We start from the raw sequence: 18,939 nt of genomic DNA, 5'->3' as shown, positions 1-18,939 counted from the left end.
GCACCATACTGCAATGTCTTCTCTATCTGGCACTGAGTCATTGCATGCCATTGATGATGTAAGCTTACAAAATATTATGATTACATTGCATGGGCCTAAGTCACTCTCTGAAATGGAATCTTTCACTCAAACACACATTTTGGGTCATAAACTCACCTTAGCACTGGTATATTAGTAGCAAATGATGCAGTTCTCTTCAATTTTAGCCTTTAATTACATAAATTCAGTCAATGCACTTCTTCGGTGAATCCAAACACGAATTAGGCACAGGGCTAATTTGCTCAATCAAAAGTTGAGACTCACACACACAGCTCCATTCAGATCTCACACCACCAAATCAGAGTCCCATAGAGATATGTGCTAAATTTGCCTTAAGAAAACGTCATTTTTTTCTTCACAGGAGCGACTCAGTTTTAAGCGACAGCTATGATGGTTGAAATCAGCCCTTGCCTGATCCCTCTGGCTGGGAAAAAATATAGGTTGACCGTCATTATTTTTTACGACTGGCCCTCAAAGTCTACGATGTCTGGGAATTTCCTATTTTTCAGGCAAAACCATGCCGGTGTTTCTGTAAAGAAAAGGCTGCTTAAAATCATTAAAAGTTATTCGATCTCTCCCATCTGTGGTACACTTGCAGGAATTAATATTACAAATCATGACCAATCCAAACTTGGCTAAAATTATGCAAATTTCTGCTCATTTTAATGCTTAAATTCAGAATCAATGGGTTTTTCTGAGAAGTGAAATTCAAGGGCGCACAACCATATTTATACTATTTGGTGGTGTGAAATCTGAATGATGCAACATGTTTCTGATTATCCTTAATTTCAGACTATTTTAATCTAATTAACTTATTTTTAGCATAATTTGAGCAAGAAGCTGGTTAAAATTTTTTTTCAAGCAGAATCATTGTGTTCTGTGACATCTGCTATCTACTGAAGATAGCATTGTGATTACCATGTTAAAAATTCACCAAGACTTAGGCTTTCAGCAATTTACAGTCAAGAGGGACAAGTAACCAGGCAGACACACAAAAACAAAGAAGAACATGACCACAATGTCTGAATTATAAGTGTTGAATTATATGGCCTATTAGTGAAATCTTAAGTCTACCCCCCCATAAGCTTACCTGATCCATGGACACATTTTATGAGCTCCAACCAGTGCCCTAGCCCACGTGCCACCATATACTGATGTCTTCTACATCTGGCACTGAGTCATTGCATACCATCATGATTGTAAACATTACCTGGGTTACCAGTAGTGGAATCATAAGCTTAACCTACCCCCCCACCAACACACAACCCGTAAGCTTACCTGATCCAGGCGCCTATTTCATGAGTTCCGACCAGTACCCTAGCACCATACTGCAATGTCTTCTCTATCTGGCACTGAGTCATTGCATGCCATTGATGATGTAAGCTTACAAAATATTATGATTACATTGCATGGGCCTAAGTCACTATACTAAATGGAATCTTTCACTCAAACACACATTTTGGGTCATAAACTCACCTTAGCACTGGTATATTAGTAGCAAATGATGCAGTTCTCTTCAATTTTAGCCTTTAATGACATAAATTCAGTCAATGCATTTCTTCGGCGAATCCAAACACTAATTAGGCACAGGGCTAATTTGCTCAATCAAAAGTTGAGACTCACACACACAGCTCCATTCAGATCTCACACCACCAAATCAGAGTCCCATAGAGATATGTGCTAAATTTGCCTTAAGAAAACGTCATTTTTTCTTCACAGGAGCGACTCAGTTTTAAGCGACAGCTATGATGGTTGAAATCAGCCCTTGCCTGATCCCTCTGGCTGGGAAAAAATATAGGTTGACCGTCATTATTTTTTACGACTGGCCCTCAAAGTCTCGATGTCTGGGAATTTCCTATTTTTCAGGCAAAACCATGCCGGTGTTTCTGTAAAGAAAAGGCTGCTTAAAATCATTAAAAGTTATTCGATCTCTCCCATCTGTGGTACACTTGCAGGAATTAATATTACAAATCATGACCAATCCAAACTTGGCTAAAATTATGCAAATTTCTGCTCATTTTAATGCTTAAATTCAGAATCAATGGGTTTTTCTGAGAAGTGAAATTCAAGGCGCACAACCATATTTATACTATTTGGTGGTGTGAAATCTGAATGATGCAACATGTTTCTGATTATCCTTAATTTCAGACTATTTTAATCTAATTAACTTATTTTTAGCATAATTTGAGCAAGAAGCTGGTTAAAATTTTTTTTCAAGCAGAATCATTGTGTCTGTGACATCTGCTATCTACTGAAGATAGCATTGTGATTACCATGTTAAAATTCACCAAGACTTAGGCTTTCAGCAATTTACAGTCAAGAGGGACAAGTAACCAGGCAGAAAAAAAAAAACAAAGAAGAACATGACCACAATGTCTGAATTATAAGTGTTGAATTATATGGCCTATTAGTGAAATCTTAAGTCTACCCCCCCCATAAGCTTACCTGATCCATGGACACATTTTATGAGCTCCAACCAGTGCCCTAGCCCACGTGCCACCATATACTGATGTCTTCTACATCTGGCACTGAGTCATTGCATACCATCATGATTGTAAACATTACCTGGGTTACCAGTAGTGGAATCATAAGCTTAACCTACCCCCCCCACCAACACACAAACCGTAAGCTTACCTGATCCAGGCGCCTATTTCATGAGTTCCGACCAGTACCCTAGCACCATACTGCAATGTCTTCTCTATCTGGCACTGAGTCATTGCATGCCATTGATGATGTAAGCTTACAAAATATTATGATTACATTGCATGGGCCTAAGTCACTCTACTGAAATGGAATCTTTCACTCAAACACACATTTTGGGTCATAAACTCACCTTAGCACTGGTATATTAGTAGCAAATGATGCAGTTCTCTTCAATTTTAGCCTTTAATTACATAAATTCAGTCAATGCACTTCTTCGGTGAATCCAAACACGAATTAGGCACAGGGCTAATTTGCTCAATCAAAAGTTGAGACTCACACACACAGCTCCATTCAGATCTCACACCACCAAATCAGAGTCCCATAGAGATATGTGCTAAATTTGCCTTAAGAAAACATCATTTTTTCTTCACAGGAGCGACTCAGTTTTAAGCGACAGCTATGATGGTTGAAATCAGCCCTTGCCTGATCCCTCTGGCTGGGAAAAATATAGGTTGACCGTCATTATTTTTTACGACTGGCCCTCAAAGTCTACGATGTCTGGGAATTTCCTATTTTTCAGGCAAAACCATGCCGGTGTTTCTGTAAAGAAAAGGCTGCTTAAAATCATTAAAAGTTATTCGATCTCTCCCATCTGTGGTACACTTGCAGGAATTAATATTACAAATCATGACCAATCCAAATTTGGCTAAAATTATGCAAATTTCTGCTCATTTTAATGCTTAAATTCAGAATCAATGGGTTTTTCTGAGAAGTGAAATTCAAGGGCGCACAACCATATATACTATTTGGTGGTGTGAAATCATAACAACCCCCATTTTGTGGGTGATACAAATACCTCCACAGTCACTTGATTTTGTATGGAAGAGCTCCACATTTAGAATGTGTGCAGGCCCATACGTGGGGGATGTGGGGATGACAGCACTCGCTCAAAGCTCAAAGGAACGAAGGTCCCCTCTTTGCTATTTTTTTCCAATAAAAAGGTCAAAAAGTGAGAGAAAATTGAACAAAATTACACGTTTTAGTGATATTAAAAGGGCAATTTGTAGGTATTTAGTGCCAATCCAGCTTGCAATGTGGGGACAATCCTCTTGAATTGTCAAAAAGTGGCTGAAAAGAGAGAAAAATGGGTCATTTTGCCGAATGGTGGGTGGAGGCACATCCCCCTGCCCCCTCTCACGGATTGACGCCCATGGGGGCAGGTCCATTTTCAGTTATAACTCTATACTACATGTAGTATAATTGTCTAATGTTTAATATATGTTTTGCAGTTGCTGCAAATGTTAAGAAGAAGGAAATCCTGAACAAAGCGAATCATTTGAGCAAAAAATCGTAATGGAGAGTTGAAAACGTTTGCAATGTCTGTTGCAAATGAAAAACACACAGGAAAATGTCAGACAATGCAACTCAAAAGGTCTTTGATGAAATAGAGATGCCTATCTACATGTTGTGTTAGCTCTGTGGGGTAGCACTTTGCTGCCAAGTTGATACATCAAAGTCATTCCAGTTCACCTGCATTAGGGGACAAACCAAAAGATCAATGCTTACCTATTTGTACAAAGCTAGGTTTGTTAGAAGAACAACCCTCCTGTCTTGCTTAAAAATGTTATTAAATGTTCAAAATTCACATTTTTCTGCATCAATATTTTACACTTATTTGTACAAGCATAATCAAACTTTTTTACCCCCTCTCTCTAACGAAGCTAGTTTTGTTTATAGGAGTATAGGACATCATTTATGTACTTTTGGTCTGTTCCCTTTAGAGAAAGAATCAAGCCATGTTCATGGGCAAGTGGCATATAATGTTGCTAATCAAACTTGTTTACCCCATCCCTATGCAAGCCTTGAAATAAGTGGGTGCTGGGAGCAAATGTATCCTCGTAAAGCCACCAATTGCTCCTGGTTCTTGTAGAATTCACATGGACCAGGAGCAATTTTCTAAAACAAATTGCTGCTGGTTCCAATTTTGCACTTGATGCGGTACATGTAGTGCTGGTAACATGGTATGCTGTATTGTATATGCAGCAAAGGGTTTACTATTTGAAAACTGCTCTTGTTTGTTTAGCAACTGCTCCTGGTTCTTGTAATTATTCCAGTGAACCAGGAGCAATGTTCAGAAACAAATTGCAGGACTGGTTCCAGTCCCCTTATTTCAAGGCTTGCCCCTATGATTGAAGCTAGTTTTGTTCAGAGTAATAGCTAGTAATATAGGACATCATTTCTCTTTTGGTCCATTCCCTTAACTTTAGTATAGAGAATCAAGCCATGGTCATGGGCAAGTGGCTAGCTATATAACGTTGCTATAGATAAGTTCATCTACATCACTGTATCCATGGTTACATTTGAATCCATTAAGGTTGTCTTGAATCAAGTTCATATAGTTTTGAGGAGTTTGGGCTTTGTCAACATCAAGCCAGTACACCAAATGGATAATGCTGTATAATATTGAGAAACCATGGGCCAAGTAAAATTCTGTTTGGGGTAAGCAATGTTTGAAACCGTTATGAAAGGGTGAGGAACAAGCAAGTATTGGCAGGTCAAAAATAAAAGTGTACACAATTTTGTAGGCACCTTTAACATAAATGCAATTTAAAATGGCAGACATGAAGAAAATTATAACATTTGTGCCCTATAGTATCACATCAAAATCGACCACTTCACGACTGACTTCATTTTCAGATAACAATGAAAGAAGATGAGAAAATATAAAGAAAATAAAAAGAAATTTGAGCTTGTTTTGCTAATAAAACATTTTTACTGTATAGCAGTTTATCCTTGTGATTAAATCTCCTGTTCATTTCCCAAAACGGGAAACATTTAGAAAACAAAATAAGACTTCTACATGTATGCTACTCAAATGTAGTACACTCACCGGATCACTTTCACTGGCTCAACATCTGGCAAGGACACCGGTTGAGCCGGTGTAAGCGCTCCAGTGAGTGCAGTGTAGAATTTTGCTTTCTATGAAGAAAATTGTTTGAAAATATCACATTTGAAAACATTTAGCATGTAAAATTACCTGCTCGCTACACTTACAAGAGCCATGCTTTGGAGTTGAAGATGACCTAAACTTGGCCTGTGTAGGGGGAGGGGCCAATGATCTTTCATGTGAAGACAGGGGCCAAGACTTTTTGGCACAAAGGTGCAATCAAGTCTTGAATGCCTTTTCAGTTTTTACCCTCCCTTGAGGTTCAAAATTATTGCACATACCAAACTTTCATTCAATCATTTGCTATGCTCTTCTGAGTCTTCTGTAAGTACACATTCATCCATACAGTAAGCAAAAGAATTATGGTACCAGTTATGTTCACCCTTGTATATATCCTAACCAAAATTATATCAAAATTAAAATTCTTTAGCTCTGATTTAAGACCTCATTTATTGAAATTGGGTTAAGAATTAAAGAAACGGTGATCTAAAACCTAAGGGATGAACTAAATCAAAAGTTGCACTTTAATATGTTCTAATCAATGAAAGCATGAAGCTAGTTTTACCTTTCTAAATCAATGCAATGGAAGCACAACGCTATAGTTCTCTTGTTCGAGAACAAAAATTCAATAGGGTATGCAATGGAGCAAACTGGAACTTTTGAATTGGCATATTCTTTGGGTTTTTGGATGGTTGTGTCTATATTTCTTGAACAATTTCAACAAATGAGGTCTAAAATTCGAGCTAAAAGATAGCTGCTGGATCCAATTATGACATCTGTCTTTGTTTAGGATATATACAGGGGTGAACATTTAACTGGTACCGGTACCTTAATTCTTTTGCTTGTATAAATCCCCTATATGATTGGTGGTGTTGCAGCTTGAATTTCCGGATTGAACATCCAGATTTAAGTGCTGCATGAAGCTTTATTTTTAGCTCAATAATTACTCTGAATGTGTCCTTATTTTTTTTTATAGAGAATACAGATGTTTTTGATGCATTTTAATATCCATTAAATGTATGATGACGCATTTAAAATAGATTTTTCCAAAAATAAATTGTTCAGATGTTAATGACTGCGCATCAGTTGTAATGAGGGTATTGTGAAATATCTAAACATTGTGCTTTGGAACCGAGGGATATTTCAAGGTCCAAAGCACAATGTTTAGATATTTCATGACAATACCCTCAAAACACCTGATACAAGGTCATTAACCTCATTCATAACCGTCACTTTTCACTTTTTTAATTCAATTTTCGTCACATTTCCTTCTTTTAAATTTGAAAACAACACACAAATTTATATACAAGTACATTAGTACATTTGTAGAAAGTCTCAAATTCAAAATTGTTTGATTAGGCCAAATAAACAAATAAACATGTTTCACGTCCCCTCCCGCTTCCTTCTTTGAGGTTTCTTCAATTATATTTTTATTTTTTGAAATTCAGTCATAACTTTTCTAAAAATATGTCTAGGAAGTAGAGCTCTAATGGGTATTTACACTGATTTTGCAATATAAAATAAAAAGCCCCCTCTTCCTCCTTATTTTCAAAAACCTGGACATGAAACATGTTTTTTATTTTACTTGGTCTTATGAAAGCCATATGCAGAATCTTGTAAATTTTGGGGTGAATCACCCTTAAACCATGTGTATTTTGAGCTTATTTATTCAAAAATATATTTAAACCAATTTTTAACCCATATTGTGAAAAAAAATCCCTTTGAAGTGATTATGACAAATCACTACTTACAGTTGTTTACTCCCATTTTTTTTAAACAGTGATAACTTGCATCCCCATCTTGTCCCCTTATACGAGGGGGTATCCAAAAGTTTTTGACATCACCAAGAAGCGAAGGAGCTATATCGATGAAATTTTGTCAGTGTAGTTACTGGTCCTTCTGTACATTATGGTCCAAAAATGGTCTCATAAGTATGTTTACTTTTTTACAGCTGGCTCAAAAGATGGGGTAGGCGCATAACCTGTAAAAAAGTGAAAATGTTTACTTATTTTGTCAGTGTAATTACTAGTCCTTCAGTACATTTATGGTCCAAAAATGACCTCATAAGTATGTTTACTTTCTTTACAGGTGGCGCTATGGGCAGTAGGCGCATAAACTTTTCATGATAAGATCCTCCACTTTCTTGAATTTCTTTTCGCTGTAGGCCGCATCATCCACCTTGAAAGTGATGGACGCCCACTTCTTGGCTCATCTGTGAGGGACATGTGGCCAGTTTGGAAATTCCTTTTTCAAAAAAGCAACAGTGCCATATGATGGGCAATCATCACCATAGATAGCTTTCATTTCATCATATATTTTCTGAGCATTGTAGGCCTAACCCTTCAAATGCAGGAACTTAATCACGCTGCGTGCCTCAATTTTCACAATTTTACAGGTTATGCGCCTACCCATCTAGCGCCAGCTGTAAAAATAGTAAACATAGACCAATTTTGGACCATAATGTACAGAAGGACCAGTAATTGCACTAACAAAATTTCATCGATATAGCTCCTTCGCTTCTTGGTGATGTCAAAAACTTTTGGATACCCCCTCATATTTTGCCATTTATTATTCATCATGTGCATATTTATTCCCATTCTTTGAAGCATGTACAGATGCAGAACTCCTGTACTGGGGGTTCATTCTGAGGGAGCCCAAGGGCTTTCCATCTGGAGTCTGAAAATTTGGGAAATTATTCTACCTTTTCTATGGTGCCGGGAGCCATTTCACTAAACTTTTAACCGTTTGTATCTTAATTAGTACTGTTCAAATGTTACGAATACCATTTTACTAGACAAAACTTTACGAAGGGTCCCTGTTAGTAAATCCTTTACTTACTAAGGGTACCGATCTTCAGTTGTTGGATTTTAAGATGCATCGTAAGCCTGGGATCGTAAGTTACGATTGATGTTGAGACTTGCAACGCTTTGTAAGGATTAGTGAAATGGAACCCTGGTCACATAAAAACTACCCTTGTACATGTATCTGCTAGTGAAAGGCTACATGTAACTTTATCTAAGATAGTTTGAATTTGATCAGTTTTGGGCATGCTGTCAAAATTACACTGATTTTTTATCGTTCTTTTTCTCCTTGTAATTCTTTCCTACAGAAAACGATCATCCAAAGACATCTCAAAGGATTTAGAGACTATTCGAGTTTCACTGCCAGAAAACGACAACTCACAGAAAAGCACAGCTTCTGATGAAAATAGGTGAGATGAAAAAAATGTGTAAGGACAACATCACAATGGGCTATTTCGATTGAAATCCATACATCCCTATGGACAACATGACCTTATTGATGACACCCCGCTAGAGCAGTTCTTCTGGGGGTGAACCAAACCTGCCTGGTTATCAAATTAATCAATGACAAGGTTATCTCTGAATTTGACAGGTGCCTGATGTTTTAATGTTATTACATCAATTAGCACCTGTAAAATTCAGAGATGACCTTGTTGCTGATTAATTTAATAACCAGGCAGGCAGGTTTGGTTTACCCCAAAAGAACTGCTCTGACGGGGCTTCTTCTATAATTATATTGGGTTTACCTGAAAATTGTGACTTTTGGTGCAGTGATGGGTCCATATTTCTGGGAAAATTCTCAGCGGCAAACCCCTACTAAACCATTTGAGTACCCCCCTATTGGGTTTTTGCATTTTAACACCTGGACCTGGGGTGCATGGGGGACTCTCTGCAGCACCTGGATACACCCCTGGTTATAATGGGTCTAGGACTTATTGTGTTGTAACCAGGAGTATGATTCTTCAGGATTTTTCTGGATTTCAGGACATTTTGTGGCCAAACTTTACGCAATTGTATTGATTTTCAGCCCGTTTTGGGGTATATTTTAGCCCAATTTTATGCTGTTTTTTTAGGATTTTCTACTACTTTCAGGATATTTCACAAGCTTTGAATCACAGCCCTGTGTAGCATATTGTGAAATCGACCCCATATAATTAAAGACAGAGATAAAAAAAAATTATCACGTCTGATGTCACTGTCAATTACGATCCTTGATTGGTTTACACAGGTTAATAGCGCGTAAAAGGAAGACCGATCTATCTGGTGCTGATCGGAGAAAAGAAAAAGCAGCAAACGTACTTTTACAAGGCAAAAAGCAGCTTTTCTAGGCATTGTTGATATGGTGCCTTTGCGAAAGAAAGTTTCCTACTATAAAGACCTAACTTTTGAGATGGTTTGCATGTTTGAAGGTGCAAAATTAACAATAAGGCACCCGGTTATACCGCATAGCTCATCACGACACTTGTAAACAAACCGTGCTCGAATTTGATTGACAGATGACGTCAGATGCGATAAATTCTTTTTATCTCTGTCTTTAATTATAGCACATAACTTATTGTGTAACTTATCAAGTAACTCTTTGACTCTTTTGTCTCTTCTCCACGCAGTAATTCCACCAAGGGCCAAAATAATTTTCACCATTCCGCATCTTCACCAAATTTTCTCGCCCAAGATGAAGCAGCTCACAATACGGGCTCCCCTGGATCAGGGGGTGCCACTCCTAGCTCCAGCCAGCTTAGCGCTAGCCCCGGATCAGATAGTAATAACAAATTGTCACCCAAGGATGCTGCCCTCAAGAATAAAAGGAAGTCTGCCCCCTGGCTGAGCACTGTAAGTAGATCCAAATAATTGACAGAAATATATTGATAATACAGGGTGTCCCTGAAAGAACTGTATCATCAAAAACTGAATTTTTTTGGTATTTTAATGCATAAACCAGACATAATTAAATAGCTGATGTGGTTAAAGAATATATCAGCTATCACATACTTTTTGAATTTTAATTAAAAGAATTTTACGCAACTACCTCATTTTCAGCCTGTTCCACGGAGATCTGCCAATGACAATAGATGCCTCATGGGCTATTATATACCTCTTATATAGATTCCTGTCATCTGATTGGTTGAAAGTGCAGTCATTGAATTAACTATGCCCGCAAAATGAACTATGGACCGGTCCATGGAAATGAACTATGGACCGGTCACGTGCGTCACGATCAAACTGCGCGTTTTCCCAGCGTAAAATGATATTACGCACGCGTTAATGTTTTCACGCGTTATAACTACGCAGAAATCGCAGATTGTAATCTGTGTGCCGTTCGCATTGAAACTATTAATTTCTCTTCCCAAAATCGATGCTTTTAACCAAACAGATGACAAGAATCTTAAGATTTGGTATATAAAACAAATATTGACTGCTTTTTATTAGGGGCATGGTTAAAATTATAGGCCCTAGGTGAGCTCAACACCATGGCTATACCCCTCGGCGACGCCTCGGGTCATAGTCATGGTTTTGAGATCACCTTGGGCCTATAATTTTAACCATGCCCCTCATAGCAGTCAATATTTGTATAATAATGCGCAGTGATTAGCACTCTGAATTCAGATCATCGATTCATATTTGAATCCGTGGAAAGGTTTGAAGTTGAGGGAGTTTTGTAAAATTTGTATATTTCACGAATGGCGTGGTCAATTTTCAAAATAAAAAAAAATATGTAATAGCTGATATATTTCCCAACCACACCAGTTATTTAGTTATATTTAGTTGTGGCGTTATTAATACAAAAATAATTTAGTTTCTGACGATACAGTTCTTTCAGGGACACCCTGTATAGAGATGGATTTAAACTTCTCACCACACAACATGAATGATAACCAGTGAACAAAATGACACTGACTATCCAGGATTTGAACCTGGGACCTTTGGTTCACTGGTCCAATGCTCTATCAACTGTGCTAATGTGTCAGCTAGAATTCATTTTGTTTTATGGGGATATGAACGTGAACCTCATTTTGGTGTCATTCGTGGTGCTAATTGGCTGCACACATTCATGTATGGCATCCATGGAAAGTGTGCTGGGGCTTGTTGATCAACGTCTTGCCGTTGTGCCTGTGCGCTTTTCTTTTTCTTTTCTTTTTCAAAAACCAACTGTATAAGCTGTTGTTTTAGCAAGGGTTTTATTTTCACAAATTTTGCGTGTGGACGTGCAGACGCAAAAATAACAACACATGAAAATACAGTTTTTATATAAAGTTACTTTACACTTACATAATTCTGTGAAATAAACAACTCGCACTTGTTCAAAAAATCACAAATTCACAAAAAAATCTGTGTGCGAAAAAAGTACCATTATTTCTTGTCAAGTTTTTATAAGCACCCCTGTTGCATCAACTGAAACAACTGTGCGGATGTCCCCCACTTATCGTATTCTCTCTCTGTTGCATTTTCCAAAAAGGGGTGTTATTGTTAATTAAAGCTTTTTTTACAGAGATAATTCCCTTTAAAAATATTGTGAAATAAGTGATCGCATGTTTGAAAATATTGGTACTCTAAGGCATTTTCAGCATTTATGGAATGGTTTGGTTTAAAACTATGGCAGGGCATTTATTGGGGGGGGCTCTAATGAGAGAGAGAATGCAGTATCATACTATATCTTAGAATTATTATTTTTTGGTGCTTTTCTGCAACAGTTATGTAATTTTTTTTAATTTTCAAAATCAGCCTGGGTGAATCCTGTCAGGGCACAGATTGAACCAAAATAGACTTGACTGAAATATATATACAAGATGATGATGATTATAATATGATAATAATGATAATGATATGCATATGTGCCAGGTGTTATTCAAAATTATTATTACTACACTAATAAAAATATTGAATTGTTTGTGCTGAGTAAATTTTCAGTTTTGTCACAGTAAATTTATGCAAATTTCAGCAAAAAATATATTTATTTAACTAATATTTGTATACGTAATAAACAACAGAGATTTGGAATTGCAGAGATTTGCACAAGCATTGCTAGTGAATTATTGAAAAATAATATAATATTATAATTAAAAAGTGAAAACATTACAATCATACATAATTTGATTGTTCTTTAAATTACAACCAGGAAAAAAAAGCACTTTATTTATGTAGATCTATATGTACCATCTGGTATTAAAACTACAGTATAGTGAATGTATGCTAGGCCACATCATCAGACGTGGGTATTGATGACATGCAAGATACATATATGTTTATGGTCACAAAATATGCACCATTTCTGTTGTTTTTACGAGTTGGAAATATGGGCACTGAACTGATTTTGTCACAGGATCTATTTTATCCGCTGCTGATGCAGGTTTGTATGGGAATCAGGATTGTGGATTAAGCCGACTGTATTGGTAGTAATGGATTTGGGCAATTGGCTACACACAAATTGCTATTCGTGTGAATACCAAGGAGCATGAGCACCATGGCCCAATAGTTTATAGGTGTTAGAGTTGTGATTACAAGGGTGTGGGTTCGAACCCTCTTAGGGCCAAGTTGTTGTGCCCGTGGGTAAGACACTTGCTAAGACAAATTGCTATTGTGCATACATGTAGTCTTAGTCTGTGAATATAATGTGTGAATGCCAGGAGCCGGGGGGGGGACTCAGTACAAATGACCATACGGGGACGTGCCGCAAATATGGGTAGCATTTTCGGCCTCTTGGTATAGCAATGACCCCTTTTTCAAAGCCTATTTTGGTATATGAATGGGTTTTTTTTTCAAAATTTTCTCAATTTTCCTGGAAAATAGCTCAATTTTTCCTCCAAAATTTTCCCAAAATTTTGGGAAAATTTGTAAAAACTAAGACGATTTGGGTTAAATTCAGCCGAAAATTTTGACTTTTGGTATATTAATGGGTCCAAATTTCTTGAAAAATTAGTATATTTATGGGTCCACTTTCAAATTCTCAGCGGCACGTCCCTACCAAACCAAACTTGAGTACCACCCCCCCCCCCCCGGGCCAGGAGGGGATGAGCACCATGGTAGGGTGTTAGACTCATGGTTACAAGGTTATGGGTTCAAACCATTCCAATGTGTTGTGTCGGTGGCGTCGGACTTAGGTTTGAAGGGCTATTAAGGAGGCACACAGGATCACTAATTATCCATTATTATTCACCTCATAACTCGAAAACTATTTATGTAAAATATATAAAAGTATACATTTTTTGAACGGAAATGAGCTCATCAATCCATTTAAAATGTCAGTTTTGGGTCAAAAAGTACAATTTTCGAGAAAATCCCAAAAAACGGCTTTTTTGACCAACAATTTTTGGTCCGCCATAAAAAAATTATTTGAAAATCAAAAACTGTAAAACATGAATTTTATTAATTTAGACAAATAAATCTAGAAAGTGTTTTTTTATTTTTTCGAAATTTTGCTTAGTTTTTAAAATATAGACAAAAAATCAGTAAAAGCGTATGACCCGTGTTCAAATTTTTGAATCATGGGTGATAAAAAAGTTCTAGGCCCTAATTTAAAAAATGAAAAACACTATCTAGATTTTGGCCATATCTAAACGTTTGACTTAAAAACTTACCTCAGTGATGCTTCATTTAGACGCTATGGCGGACCAAAAATGGTTAAAAGTGGTCAAAAGGGAACTTGACGAAAATCGCGATTTAGAAAAATACAGCGGATTTTAGGTCCATTTTTGAAGATTCTTCCATAAATATATAATCCGGTGACTTGTGACGTTTGGTCAAGTTAGAAAATGAGAAGGGGCGTCCAACTGCAGCAGATTGGCATTTTTTTGGTGATTTAGAAGGTAAAATACTAGTATACAATTTTACTAAATTATCCGTGCACATTCGGCAGATATTTATCCACATGGTGTAATCATTTTATTTACTGCAGTCTTGTTTCCATGGTGCAGCAGAGCTTCCGGCAAGGCCGATGCGCGCCGCGGCGTCTCGTCAGCGTTTGAGGAGCGACAGGGCGCGCGAACAGACAGACAGGTTACGCGAATAAGTTGCACAGTGCATGGTAGTGTTGCCGCAAACGAAACCATGATTATTTAAGCACAATTTTGTCCTGTTCCGTACAAAAAAAGATCATGCTCTGTATTAAAATTTGCGGATATCAGAACATTAAAAGTAGCATAGAATAACTGACAAGCAATTATTTTAGCAGATAATCAGGAAGTTTTATGAAATGAAGAATAAATTGAGACATATTATAATTGTGATTTCTGTTTTGTCCTAAGTTATCGTTTTTGGTTATTTTCTTTCCTTTTTTTTTTTTTTTTTTTTGGTGTTGACAAATATTGCATTTTATGTTCATTGTCCTTTTCTGAACCGCAAACATGATGTTGTTACTACTCGTTGCTTTTTCTTTTTAGTTAGTGCTTGAGAGGCACCACAAAGGCCCGTCCGCGCCAATGAGATTTTAACGCCCGTTATAGCTAGGCCTACACCACAGGAATCCCAAGTAAAATTTGAAAAGATTCTGATGTGTCGCATTACTCAATATTCCGTTTTTGTTATTGTAATTGTTTGTAGTTATCATATTTTATTTTTAACTTTTTACGGAATATCAAACACGTATTAAAGGTCATAGGCCTATTATAGGCCTAAAGCTACAATAAAGTTGTAAAATATTTTGTACCGCATAAAAAGTGAATAAAATACAACAACAAAAAAAAAAAAGTGTGTCTCGATCTGTTGTTGTTTTCAATCAAATAAACATGTAAAAATTGGGGTAAAAGTTGTAATATGTCTTGAATAAACTTCTTGTAAAACGGACAAAAAGTAGGCCTATATATTATGTTAAACGGGCAAAACACGGAGAGGTCACAAGAAAACTGAAAAACACGGAAATTGACATAGCCTAACAAAACCGAATTTCAAAAGTAGAAAACGGAACACTTGTGGCTTTAAATTAGATTGTGGTTTATGCAGTAGGCCTACCGTATAGGCATACATACATACATACATACATGAGAGCTTTTGTTACACGCCATTTCAAAAGATCACAGCGTGAAAAACCAAAACATATGCAAAATATATACAAGAAACAATTGAAAAACAAAAGAAAAATGAAGCCAGCAAAATTATGTTTGCGGAAACAGGTGGGTTTTGAGGCCTTTTTTAAAGGCAGAGACTGTTTCAGCACTTCGCACAGATGACGGTTAATTGTTCCAGATCAGAGGTGCATTGTAGGTAAATGCCTTGTCGGCAGCGGATTTAAAAGTCCAACTGCGTATGATCGGCACATACAAACGAGTGCGATCTGAGGCGGATCTAAGGCCCTCGCGAGGATTCTTAAGTTCCAGACATGATGACAGGTATTCTGGTCCAATGCCGGCAAGGCATTTAAAAACATACAGCATGGCTTTGAATGTTATTCTATCCTCTACAGACAACCAGTGGAGCTGATGTAAAAGCGGCGATACATGGTCCCTTTTCTTCGCACAAAAGACGATTTCATGCTGTAAAGAGCGTTTTAAAACACTGCATGAAAACATTCACGAAAAATGCTTTAAAGCAGTTTACCTTTTAAAGTATGCAGAAAACATTATAAACGTGAAAGTTGAAAACCAGGCAAACATTGCAAATAAAAAGGCATTCGGCCAAAAAAAAAAAAAAAAGTGTTGTAAAACCAAAAGCTTTTATCGCAATCATAATCAATCAGGAGTCAGAGAACGTTTGAAAACGAATCTTAAATCCGTGTTTTAATAACACTTTGAAACATTATTCAGAGCCTTAGGTATCTAAGATAGGCCTACCGGTAGTAACCGCTTGCCTATTTTTATGGTCTTCAAAATTAAGACGAGACTGAACGACCACAGAGGCCCCCGAACCAAGGCTGGGACTGCATAATTATAAGCTAATAATAATAGGCCTATATTCTTGTCCAACTACACCATCTTGGTAAATCAAATAATAACAATGAAATGAATGAATGAATGAATGAATGAATGAAATAAAACAAATTTTTAAACATAAAACAATAAGCCTAATGATGTACGGGCTAAGTCTAGCCTACTAGCAAAATATTTAGGGCCTACGTTTTCTATCGTATCTACCAGATTGCGTCATTATTACAGGGCTTCTTACGGGTAACTACTTCTTACAGATAAATTCCATCTTTTCAAGTTCAGAATGAAACTTGAAAAACAAAATAAAAACAAACAAAAAATTCACTAAATTATGTTCATATAAAAAACCTATAATTTATACCACTATATCAGCACTTTTTTGGCGAAATTTATCGAGTAGGCCTACTGATTCTAGGATGGGGACGTGGTGGTCTGTCGGCCCGCAGTTTCGCAATGCAATGGTGCAAGCTTTACCTACCTTGGAAGAGATCAATACGATAAAATACGGTAGTTATCGCGATTGGCGACTCAGCGCCTCAATCAGCAATCACCTCGCCCATCCAGTTTACCATGTGTGCGTGTCTTTGCTAGCTGTATCGCCGCAGTACGCAGCGTTCGAGAACGCGCGATATATTATGGAAAACAATGATTTATTTGCTTTTGCATTTTGACTAATTTTTAATGAAAAAGGGTCTTTAAAATAGCTTTTCTTATGGTTCAAATTTTAAGATTTCTTTAAAATCTATTAATGACAAGATAAAATACGGTTTGAAGATGACATTAATGATGAAAACTCAATTTTGGCCATGTAACACTTCAGTGATCCTGTGTGCATCCTTAAAGCCCATCGTGAGGGAACTGCAAGTTTACCTGTTGAACATGAATACTTAAATAAAAATATGTTATGTTGAAGAATAATCTTTGACTTTGATTTTATGTTGCTATCGTCAGGTTTTGTCATCTAGCTACAAGACCAAATGTGAAGAATTCAAGAAAACATTCAAGAACATTCCAGTCAATGAGAGACTAGTAGTGGGTAAGTGAAACTCATTGTTTAACTAAGACCCCGGTCACACGTGCATATTTTTACCAAGTAAAGATGGTCGGACCATCGTTGAAAACGATAGTTGGATGATGCAATTATGTATATGTCTGACCAGGGTCTAATACTGTTAATTTTTTTTATTTTTAAATATGTTCTTTGAAAGAACATATCTTTAGTTAAATTAAAGGGGCACTTAATGATCCACAGCCTCATTCCCCCACTTTTTATATCATCCGAAACCCTAGGACTACATGTATATAATGTTTGTGTGCATTCCTTTTCTTGCAGATTCGGTCACTTTACTTAAGATATCCTCCAATTTGCATTTTCTTTCTGTCAACAGACATAAACTACACACAGTGGCCTATGGGGCACTGTATGCAATGCAGAACTTGCACAGTTAATACCCTAATCAACTGAAATTTTGGAAGTAGGTTTTTTTTGTGGATATCTATTGAAGCATACCCTAAAAAGAAGATGCTAAAATCATGAAATGCCCCTTTAAAAGCAAATCGTTTTATCAGAATTTTGTTTAATTTTTGGTGCACTTGCGTTTTGTGTTTGTTTTGTTTATTACTGGTTATTCCAGGTTATAAACTGGAGATATACTGCTACTAAAAAAGAAAAGAAAAAGGAAGTTATTTTTCAAAATTAGGTTTTATCTGGTGCATTATACTGTAGAATTCTATCTGCAAGCCCATGCCTCCTAAACAAGGTTTTTTGTTGACACAAAAGACAAAAGGCTAACACAAAGCATTATTTGGAGTTTGAGCAGATAAGGATCATACAGGTGGCTGTAAAAACATTATAAGATTTAAAATCTATTGTAATGTTTTTGTGGAGGGTGTCTTCCTTTCGTTTCTTTCGTTAAAAAAACCTTGTTTGGAGGCATGTTTGTAGACGGAATTGTAATCAACATCTATTAAATAATCCATAAAAACATGAAATGCAAGTGGGATACTATCCTCAAAACAGTTGTTTAAGTCCTGGGTTTCAGTCATATATATATATATAACAGTCTGGAAGTTTGCTGACTTTTATACAGTATAACCGGTAGATTGCAAGCAATGGATAAGGAAGAGAATTCCCAAAGCTGGGATGGCACAGACAGTCAAAGGGAAATGAACTGACAACTAGCTACAACACTGTATAAGAATATTATAAATTCATCATATCGCTTGTGTAGTGTATTAACGCCCTTTCTGCAAAGCTGCCAGGTGTCATATGTGTACAATATAGCATACAGTAATGGTTACATTGTCTACAGGGTAGGAGCAATTTTTGAAGAAATAGGAGCAATTTTCAAATAGTAAATTCTTTTACTGCATATACAATACAGAATACCAGCACTATTGCATCAAATTTAAAACTGGAACCAGGAGCAATTTGTTTCAGAAAGTTGCTCATGGTTCATGTGAATTTTACAAGGATCAGGAGCAATTGCTGGCTCTACTAGAGCAAATTTGCTCTTGGCGCCTGCTTATTTCAAGGCTTGATGGCAGCTATTGCAGATATGCCTTTCTTGAAACAAATACTCAGTATGTAGGGACTATAAATTTGACACAATCAACTTATCAAGAGGAATGAGTGTAATGTTGCTAATATTGATAA

General features: G+C 36.7%; 1 protein-coding gene across 1 annotated transcript in view; it reads left to right on the top strand.

Annotated features, from left to right (window-relative positions):
- The window catches only part of LOC140170396 (protein Aster-B-like), a 114,505-nt gene that overhangs the window by 73,085 nt on the left and 22,481 nt on the right, over positions 1 to 18,939 (top strand). Inside the window, exons 2-4 of the mRNA XM_072193771.1 lie at positions 8,739 to 8,840; positions 10,038 to 10,260; positions 17,235 to 17,319. Of these exons, the coding sequence (XP_072049872.1) occupies positions 8,739 to 8,840; positions 10,038 to 10,260; positions 17,235 to 17,319 (410 nt within the window). The remainder of the gene's footprint in view (positions 1 to 8,738; positions 8,841 to 10,037; positions 10,261 to 17,234; positions 17,320 to 18,939) is intronic.

This window comes from Amphiura filiformis, chromosome 14, assembly GCF_039555335.1.
Source record: "Amphiura filiformis chromosome 14, Afil_fr2py, whole genome shotgun sequence".
NCBI lineage: Eukaryota > Metazoa > Echinodermata > Ophiuroidea > Amphilepidida > Amphiuridae > Amphiura > Amphiura filiformis.
This window is presented reverse-complemented; position numbering and strand designations above follow the sequence as displayed.